The sequence below is a fragment of the Anomaloglossus baeobatrachus genome, chromosome 8 (genome assembly GCF_048569485.1).
Source record: "Anomaloglossus baeobatrachus isolate aAnoBae1 chromosome 8, aAnoBae1.hap1, whole genome shotgun sequence".
Classification (NCBI taxonomy): Eukaryota; Metazoa; Chordata; class Amphibia; order Anura; family Aromobatidae; genus Anomaloglossus; species Anomaloglossus baeobatrachus.
The window spans coordinates 101,848,115-101,859,561 of NC_134360.1; the positions used below are offsets into that span (position 1 = coordinate 101,848,115).

At 58.1% G+C, this 11,447-nt stretch overlaps 1 protein-coding gene across 1 annotated transcript in view; it reads right to left on the minus strand.

The window, feature by feature from the left end:
• RBX1 (ring-box 1) overlaps positions 1 to 9,550 on the minus strand; it is a 53,496-nt gene extending 43,946 nt beyond the window's left edge. Inside the window, exon 1 of the mRNA XM_075320896.1 lies at positions 9,442 to 9,550. Within this exon, the coding sequence (XP_075177011.1) occupies positions 9,442 to 9,519 (78 nt within the window). The 5' untranslated portion in view covers positions 9,520 to 9,550. The remainder of the gene's footprint in view (positions 1 to 9,441) is intronic.
• Positions 9,551 to 11,447: the final 1,897 nt, after the last annotated feature.

Below are 11,447 nucleotides of genomic sequence, written 5' to 3' on the forward strand. Positions count from 1 at the left end.
AGGGTTGATCCTACTCAAATTCCCTTTAAAAAAAAAAAGAGAATGAATAAAAAAAAAAAAAAAAAAAAGTTGCAGTTTGTAAGCAAATATATATTTTTGAGCAGTATAAAATAGGAAAGATTCCTGAAACAAAAAAAAAAAAAAAAAAAAAATTTGATAATTATAACTTTTAAACACTAGCAGCTTGCTTATTGAGTTCAATTTGGAGAACACAAGTCATATACACATTTTATACATATATAATTATGATAGGGATTTTATAAATATGTCCGCGTGCAGCCCGGTAAGTGACATCGCTGGAATCAGGGTCTCCGTCGCCACAATATGCTGCTCTCAGATGGGGATGGGAGTGGGGGGCAAATCACCATGTTTCTAGAACAGATACAATTAGAATAATTTGAGAACGCATCTATTCCTGGGACAGATGAGTGGCACGTTCCACAGGAACAAGTTTTTCCACTGGTGTTTTTTCCCTGTTCCTGGAGGAGCGTGCCACCCATCTGTCCCAGGAATAGATGCGTTCTTCAACTGCTGCTATGCGTTTTCTGTTACTGGGAAAGCTGGGTGGTGACAACTTTCTCCATATGAAGGTTACGGGGCAGTTAGCCATCCCTGCTCACCATTAGGCTCCTTTCAGACATCAGTTTTTAACATGGATGCAACACGTACCCATGTTATTCTCTGGAGGTACTCGCACGGACCGTGTGACCCCTCATGGCCCCGCACGCAGACATGTCTGTTTCTTTCTCTGACAACACGGGTTTCACACGGATTGCACACTGATGTGATCCGTGTGGCATGTACCAGAGAAAACACCTATCTGTGAAATAACCTGTATCCAGCGCTGTTTTCTTCGGCTCTGCTGCCTCCCGCTCCTGACCACCGCTCATTATATTCATTGATTATTCACTGCCCGAGGATCTGGAAGCCGGAGCATTGCGGGGACAGCATCGCCGGGGACATCAGTGACGTCAATGGAGTTCCCAATGAACTCTGATGAACCTGTGAAGTCACCGTGGCGACACCCGCTGTAGCCCGGGTGTCATCAGAGTTCATTGGAAACTCCAATGACCTCCTGGACATCAACACACACACACACACACACACACACACACACACACACACACACACACACACACACACACACACACACACACACACACACTGTTTGCTGGATACTCACCTGTCCAAGCGATGCTTCTTCTTCCAGATCCTTTTGTACAGTGCATAATCAATGAATATAATGACCGGGGGTCAGAAGCGGGAGGCAGCAGAGCCGAAAAAAAAAACCAGCGCTGGGTACAGGTGAATATAGAAAATCTTTTAATTTCAAAGTCCCGTGTTTTCTCCGGTACGTGTGCACACGTATGCACACACAGATGTCACATCTGTGACACACCAATGACCATAGTGATGCATGTGGCTTGTACCTGATCAAACAGGGATGTCTGAAAGGTGCCTTACATAGAGCGATTAAAGGAAAGCAAGCACATTACTGTAATTAGTGGTGACAAGGTCGGGGCACCAGCAGAGCCCCGGCCCCCCGACATGCTGTCAACCCCCTGCAATGCCACAGCCGCTCTGCTCACTACGGTAGTAATGGTGCCTGGCTGCACCTACAGATGGGAAATGGGAAGCCCGCAGGCTGGCAGCCACAGCATAGAAGACTGCACTCTCTGCCCAAGTCCACCTTCTACAGCATGGTCAGCCATTTTTCACGCAGACACAAATGCTGCTAACTGTTTTATTGTGCCCTCCTCAAAAAGCAGATTTCTGAAACCGATGTCAGATGGCGCCCAGCGTCCGCTTCATCAACGACTATGGCAGACTTAGCAGATTGGCCTGAAACTCATTTTTCAAGGCTTCATAAGGAAGCGCTAATGGAGCCGCTGACGTGTGGCTGAAATGTGATGTGAACAGGGCCTTAGCAGCTAGAAGACATTCGTGCTCAGAGTACCACAGGCTCAGACTCCTTATCCACTGCCACAACATGGAATGTATCCTTAATGAGGAGTGGGGGTCCGACACCCATCAGCACAGATTTGCTGTTGCCCAACGCTGTTCTGTACGGAGTGGACCAACTCAGTGTTTTTACCCTGTTCAGTAGCCACTCCAGGGTAGCTGATTATTTTTAAGATAATGGGCTTTTTTTATGAATTAAAGGGAACCTGTCACCTAGAATATGCGTTCTGACCTATCAGCAGACGCATGTATGCCCTAATTACACCTCCCTACCCATCCCTGTGTTATAAAATTGTATAATATGAAAGTAATAAACATTTTACTACCTTCATATTTCCTATGCAAATTAGAGAGCTTTTGGTCACAGGGGTGTCGCCTTCCCTATGGACGTCTGCATACTTTCCGTGGTATCATGCCCCTGTGGGCGTGATACCATGGAGTCACATGAGCGACGTCCCCGTCGCTCATTTTATCATGCGCACATTTACACTTACTGTTGTGGCAGGCTTCTCTTCCGGGTTCTCCTTGTCAGTTTCAGACGTGCACTGCGCATGCGCAGTGTGCGTCTGAAGCCGGCAAGTGAACACCCGGAAAAGAAGCCTGCCACAATGCGCGCAGGATAGAATGAGCGACGGTGACGTCGCTCATGTGACTTCATGGTCACAGGGGCGTGATACCACGGAAAGTATGCAGGGGTAAGGCGACACCCCTGTGACCAAAAGCTCTTCAATTTACATAGGAAATATGAAGGTAATAAAACGTTTTTTTACTACTTTCATATTATACAATTTTATAACACAGGGATGGATAGGGTGGTGTAATTAGGGCACACATGCGTCTGCTGATAGGTCAGAACGCATATTCTAGGTGACAGGTTCCCTTTAAGAAAATGTTGTGGGGCCTGGTCTGATGGGTCTGTACATCATTTAGAGGTAAAGCCCCCATACAGTCAGCCACAACCTGATACAGGGGCTCTGCAGGCACTATTGTGAATAGAGCCGCCGACTGCCCCAACAGATGGCCGACTGTGGACTGATGAGCCTTTCATATTCTTAATCCCCCATACACCTTTCCCACTCCAGACACACACACACAACCCCCACCAGACATCTAACCTTCCCCCCCACCACACTGCCCCATACCCCCACACGCAGACATTAACCCCCCCCCACCAGACTGCCCCATACCCGCAGACATTAACCCCCCCCCACCAGACTGCCCCATACCCGCAGACATTAACCCCCCCCCACCAGACTGCCCCATACCCGCAGACATTAACCCCCCCCCCACCAGACTGCCCCATACCCGCAGACATTAACCCCCCCCCACCAGACTGCCCCATACCCGCAGACATTAACCCCCCCCCACCAGACTGCCCCATACCCGCAGACATTAACCCCCCCCCACCAGACTGCCCCATACCCGCAGACATTAACCCCCCCCCACCAGACTGCCCCATACCCGCAGACATTAACCCCCCCCCACCAGACTGCCCCATACCCGCAGACATTAACCCCCCCCCACCAGACTGCCCCATACCCGCAGACATTAACCCCCCCCCACCAGACTGCCCCATACCCGCAGACATTAACCCCCCCCCACCAGACTGCCCCATACCCGCAGACATTAACCCCCCCCCACCAGACTGCCCCATACCCGCAGACATTAACCCCCCCCCACCAGACTGCCCCATACCCGCAGACATTAACCCCCCCCCACCAGACTGCCCCATACCCGCAGACATTAACCCCCCCACCAGACTGCCCCATACCCGCAGACATTAACCCCCCCCCACCAGACTGCCCCATACCCGCAGACATTAACCCCCCCCCACCAGACTGCCCCATACCCGCAGACATTAACCCCCCCCCACCAGACTGCCCCATACCCGCAGACATTAACCCCCCCCCACCAGACTGCCCCATACCCGCAGACATTAACCCCCCCCCACCAGACTGCCCCATACCCGCAGACATTAACCCCCCCCACCAGACTGCCCATACCCGCAGACATTAACCCCCCCCCCCCACCAGACTGCCCCATACCCCCACACGCAGACATTAACCCCCCCCCCCCACCAGACATTAACCCCCCCCCCCCACCAGACTGCCCCATACCCCCACACGCAGACATTAACCCCCCCCCCCCACCAGACTGCCCCATACCCCCACACGCAGACATTAACCCCCCCCCCCCACCAGACTGCCCCATACCCCCACACGCAGACATTAACCCCCCCCCCACCAGACTGCCCCATACCCCCACACGCAGACATTAACCCCCCCCCCCACCAGACTGCCCCATACCCCCACACGCAGACATTAACCCCCCCCCCCCACCAGACTGCCCCATACCCCCACACGCAGACATTAACCCCCCCCCCCACCAGACTGCCCCATACCCCCACACGCAGACATTAACCCCCCCCCCCACCAGACTGCCCCATACCCCCACACGCAGACATTAACCCCCCCCCCCACCAGACTGCCCCATACCCCCACACGCAGACATTAACCCCCCCCCCACCAGACTGCCCCATACCCCCACACGCAGACATTAACCCCCCCCCCCCCACCAGACTGCCCCATACCCCCACACGCAGACATTAACCCCCCCCCCCCACCAGACTGCCCCATACCCCCACACGCAGACATTAACCCCCCCCCACCAGACTGCCCCATACCCCCACACGCAGACATTAACCCCCCCCCCACCAGACTGCCCCATACCCCCACACGCAGACATTAACCCCCCCCCCACCAGACTGCCCCATACCCCCACACGCAGACATTACCCCCCCCCCACCAGACTGCCCCATACCCCCACACGCAGACATTACCCCCCCCCCACCAGACTGCCCCATACCCCCACACGCAGACATTACCCCCCCCCCACCAGACTGCCCCATACCCCCACACGCAGACATTACCCCCCCCCCACCAGACTGCCCCATACCCCCACACGCAGACATTAACCCCCCCCCCACCAGACTGCCCCATACCCCCACACGCAGACATTAACCCCCCCCCCACCAGACTGCCCCATACCCCCACACGCAGACATTAACCCCCCCCCACCAGACTGCCCCATACCCCCACACGCAGACATTACCCCCCCCCCACCAGACTGCCCCATACCCCCACACGCAGACATTAACCCCCCCCCCACCAGACTGCCCCATACCCCCACACGCAGACATTAACCCCCCCCCCCACCAGACTGCCCCATACCCCCACACGCAGACATTAACCCCCCCCCCCACCAGACTGCCCCATACCCCCACACGCAGACATTAACCCCCCCCCCCACCAGACTGCCCCATACCCCCCACACGCAGACATTAACCCCCCCCCCACCAGACTGCCCCATACCCCCACACGCAGACATTAACCCCCCCCCCACCAGACTGCCCCATACCCCCACACGCAGACATTAACCCCCCCCCCACCAGACTGCCCCATACCCCCACACGCAGACATTAACCCCCCCCCCACCAGACTGCCCCATACCCCCACACGCAGACATTAACCCCCCCCCCCACCAGACTGCCCCATACCCCCACACGCAGACATTAACCCCCCCCCCACCAGACTGCCCCATACCCCCACACGCAGACATTAACCCCCCCCCACCAGACTGCCCCATACCCCCACACGCAGACATTAACCCCCCCCCACCAGACTGCCCCATACCCCCACACGCAGACATTAACCCCCCCCCACCAGACTGCCCCATACCCCCACACGCAGACATTAACCCCCCCCCACCAGACTGCCCCATACCCCCACACGCAGACATTAACCCCCCCCCACCAGACTGCCCCATACCCCCACACGCAGACATTAACCCCCCCCCACCAGACTGCCCCATACCCCCACACGCAGACATTAACCCCCCCCCACCAGACTGCCCCATACCCCCACACGCAGACATTAACCCCCCCCCACCAGACTGCCCCATACCCCCACACGCAGACATTAACCCCCCCCCACCAGACTGCCCCATACCCCCACACGCAGACATTAACCCCCCCCCACCAGACTGCCCCATACCCCCACACGCAGACATTAACCCCCCCCCACCAGACTGCCCCATACCCCCACACGCAGACATTAACCCCCCCCCACCAGACTGCCCCATACCCCCACACGCAGACATTAACCCCCCCCCACCAGACTGCCCCATACCCCCACACGCAGACATTAACCCCCCCCCACCAGACTGCCCCATACCCCCACACGCAGACATTAACCCCCCCCCACCAGACTGCCCCATACCCCCACACGCAGACATTAACCCCCCCCCACCAGACTGCCCCATACCCCCACACGCAGACATTAACCCCCCCCCACCAGACTGCCCCATACCCCCACACGCAGACATTAACCCCCCCCCACCAGACTGCCCCATACCCCCACACGCAGACATTAACCCCCCCCCACCAGACTGCCCCATACCCCCACACGCAGACATTAACCCCCCCCCACCAGACTGCCCCATACCCCCACACGCAGACATTAACCCCCCCCCACCAGACTGCCCCATACCCCCACACGCAGACATTAACCCCCCCCCACCAGACTGCCCCATACCCCCACACGCAGACATTAACCCCCCCCCACCAGACTGCCCCATACCCCCACACGCAGACATTAACCCCCCCCCACCAGACTGCCCCATACCCCCACACGCAGACATTAACCCCCCCCCACCAGACTGCCCCATACCCCCACACGCAGACATTAACCCCCCCCCACCAGACTGCCCCATACCCCCACACGCAGACATTAACCCCCCCCCACCAGACTGCCCCATACCCCCACACGCAGACATTAACCCCCCCCCACCAGACTGCCCCATACCCCCACACGCAGACATTAACCCCCCCCCACCAGACTGCCCCATACCCCCACACGCAGACATTAACCCCCCCCCACCAGACTGCCCCATACCCCCACACGCAGACATTAACCCCCCCCCACCAGACTGCCCCATACCCCCACACGCAGACATTAACCCCCCCCCACCAGACTGCCCCATACCCCCACACGCAGACATTAACCCCCCCCCACCAGACTGCCCCATACCCCCACACGCAGACATTAACCCCCCCCCACCAGACTGCCCCATACCCCCACACGCAGACATTAACCCCCCCCCACCAGACTGCCCCATACCCCCACACGCAGACATTAACCCCCCCCCACCAGACTGCCCCATACCCCCACACGCAGACATTAACCCCCCCCCACCAGACTGCCCCATACCCCCACACGCAGACATTAACCCCCCCCCACCAGACTGCCCCATACCCCCACACGCAGACATTAACCCCCCCCCACCAGACTGCCCCATACCCCCACACGCAGACATTAACCCCCCCCCACCAGACTGCCCCATACCCCCACACGCAGACATTAACCCCCCCCCACCAGACTGCCCCATACCCCCACACGCAGACATTAACCCCCCCCCACCAGACTGCCCCATACCCCCACACGCAGACATTAACCCCCCCCCACCAGACTGCCCCATACCCCCACACGCAGACATTAACCCCCCCCCACCAGACTGCCCCATACCCCCACACGCAGACATTAACCCCCCCCCACCAGACTGCCCCATACCCCCACACGCAGACATTAACCCCCCCCCACCAGACTGCCCCATACCCCCACACGCAGACATTAACCCCCCCCCACCAGACTGCCCCATACCCCCACACGCAGACATTAACCCCCCCCCACCAGACTGCCCCATACCCCCACACGCAGACATTAACCCCCCCCCACCAGACTGCCCCATACCCCCACACGCAGACATTAACCCCCCCCCACCAGACTGCCCCATACCCCCACACGCAGACATTAACCCCCCCCCACCAGACTGCCCCATACCCCCACACGCAGACATTAACCCCCCCCCACCAGACTGCCCCATACCCCCACACGCAGACATTAACCCCCCCCCCACCAGACTGCCCCATACCCCCACACGCAGACATTAACCCCCCCCCACCAGACTGCCCCATACCCCCACACGCAGACATTAACCCCCCCCCACCAGACTGCCCCATACCCCCACACGCAGACATTAACCCCCCCCACCAGACTGCCCCATACCCCCACACGCAGACATTAACCCCCCCCCACCAGACTGCCCCATACCCCCACACGCAGACATTAACCCCCCCCCACCAGACTGCCCCATACCCCCACACGCAGACATTAACCCCCCCCCACCAGACTGCCCCATACCCCCACACGCAGACATTAACCCCCCCCACCAGACTGCCCCATACCCCCACACGCAGACATTAACCCCCCCCCACCAGACTGCCCCATACCCCCACACGCAGACATTAACCCCCCCCCACCAGACTGCCCCATACCCCCACACGCAGACATTAACCCCCCCCCACCAGACTGCCCCATACCCCCACACGCAGACATTAACCCCCCCCCCACCAGACTGCCCCATACGCAGACATTAACCCCCCCCCACCAGACTGCCCCATACCCCCACACGCAGACATTAACCCCCCCCACCAGACTGCCCCATACGCAGACATTAACCCCCCCCCCAGACTGCCCCATACGCAGACATTAACCCCCCCCACCAGACTGCCCCATACCCCCACACGCAGACATTAACCCCCCCCCACCAGACTGCCCCATACCCCCACACGCAGACATTAACCCCCCCCCACCAGACTGCCCCATACCCCCACACGCAGACATTAACCCCCCCCCACCAGACTGCCCCATACGCAGACATTAACCCCCCCCCACCAGACTGCCCCATACCCCCACACGCAGACATTAACCCCCCCCACCAGACTGCCCCATACGCAGACATTAACCCCCCCCCCAGACTGCCCCATACGCAGACATTAACCCCCCCCACCAGACTGCCCCATACGCAGACATTAACCTCCCCCCCACCAGACTGCCCCATACGCAGACATTAACCTCCCCCCCACCAGACTGCCCCATACGCAGACATTAACCCCCCCCCCCAGACTGCCCCATACACAGACATTTAACCCCCTCATCACATACACCCCTTCCCACCCCTTTTCTCACACGCACACAGCTTATCATTCCCCCCACATCACCTGTCAGGGCCCCATACAAAGAAGGTATCGTCGCCGGCAGCGGCCATCGTTAATGTGTATGTGGCATTAGGAGGTGACAGCGGCTAACATGGCGCAGGGCCGCCCCCTGTGTGCGGGGAGCCGGGGCCACAGCTGTGTGCACTCTATAGGCCGCAGTGCACACAGCGCCATCCGCAAGGGATTTGCGGCACGGCCGGACGGGTCTGCTGTCATAGGACTGCCACTTTATGTGCAGACACAGGGGAGTCACATACAAGCGCCACCCTCACCCGCCATCCTGGAAATAAAAGGCCGGCATGGTGGCGGAAACACAACCGCCAGTTACCGACAAGAAGCCCTCCTCCCGGGGAAGCTTCTCCTACCTTCTTCACCTCGAACCGCTTCTTTCCAGCGCTGTTGTTGGCTCCGCTCGGCATGTCTACATCCATCGCGGCAGCCATTTTGCAGGAAAATATTCGGATTATAAAGCGCGCATGCGCGAGTGAGAAAAGCCGCACTGTCGTCATTTCCATGTGACTATTTCTTAAAGGCGTTTGTTTGCGGCAGTGATCTAAATGTGGGCGGAGTGTAATAGGGAGGGGAGGAGCCTATGAAGGAGGGCGGAGTGGCTGGTGCACATTGTGTTTGATGACTGTGACTCTGGGTTGTGTGCACACAGGGGTATGAGTTGGACTCTGATCAATGTTATTCAATGAGCAGAGATAGATCTGCAGGTTTTTTTTCTAATGCCAATGAGCAAGAAATCGCTGCATGTGTCCGACTGTCACAGGAGACTCTGAGGACAGTGATGACTCTCAGATGAGTACAGTGGTCTGAGCGACTCTCACCCTATCGCAGCTCTCCCCTCAGAGACCACACCCCACTGTGACCCCTCAGAGACTTTACCCCAGTGTGACCCCTCAGAGATCATACTCCAGTGTGCCCCTCAGAGACCATACCCCAGTGTGACCCCTCAGAGACCATACCCCAGTGTGACCCCTCAGAGACCATACCCCAGTGGACCCCTCAGAGACCATACTCCAGTGTGACCCCTCAGAGACCATACCCCAGTGTGACCCCTCAGAGACCATACCCCAGTGGACCCCTCAGAGACCATACTCCAGTGTGACCCCTCAGAGACCATACCCCAGTGTGACCCCTCAGAGACCATACCCCAGTGTGACCCCTCAGAGACCATACCACAGTGTGACCCCTCAGAGACCATACCCCAGTGTGACCCCTCAGAGACTTTACCCCAGTGTGACCCCTCAGAGATCATACTCCAGTGTGCCCCTCAGAGACCATACCCCAGTGTGACCCCTCAGAGACCATACCCCAGTGTGAACCCTCAGAGACCATACCCCAGTGTGACCCCTCAGAGACCATACCCCAGTGGACCCCTCAGAGACCATACTCCAGTGTGACCCCTCAGAGACCATACCCCAGTGTGACCCCTCAGAGACCATACCCCAGTGGACCCCTCAGAGACCATACTCCAGTGTGACCCCTCAGAGACCATACCACAGTGTGACCCCTCAGAGACCATACCCCAGTGTGACCCCTCAGAGACCATACCACAGTGTGACCCCTCAGAGACCATACCCCAGTGTGACCCCTCAGAGACAATACCACAGTGTGACCCTTCAGAGACCATACCCCAGTGTGACCCCCTCAGAGACCATACCCCAGTGTGACCCCTCAGAGACCATACCCCAGTGTCACCCCTCAGAGACCATACCCCAGTGTGACCCCCTCAGAGACCATACCCCAGTGTGACCCCTCAGAGACCATACCCCAGTGGACCCCTCAGAGACCATACTCCAGTGTGACCCCTCAGAGACCATACCCCAGTGTGACCCCTCAGAGACCATACCCCAGTGGACCCCTCAGAGACCATACTCCAGTGTGACCCCTCAGAGACCATACCACAGTGTGACCCCTCAGAGACCATACCCCAGTGTGACCCCTCAGAGACCATACCACAGTGTGACCCCTCAGAGACCATACCCCAGTGTGACCCCTCAGAGACAATACCACAGTGTGACCCCTCAGAGACCATACCCCAGTGTCACCCCTCAGAGACCATACCACAGTGTGACCCCTCAGAGACCATACCCCAGTGTGACCCCTCAGAGACCATACCACAGTGTGACCCCTCAGAGACCATACCCCAGTGTGACCCCTCAGAGACAATACCACAGTGTGACCCCTCAGAGACCATACCCCAGTGTCACCCCTCAGAGACCATACCCCAGTGTGACCCCCTCAGAGACCATACCACAGTGTGACCCCTCAGAGACCATACCCCAGTGGACCCCTCAGAGACCATACTCCAGTGTGACCCCTCAGAGACCATACCACAATGTGACCCCTCAGAGACCATACCCCA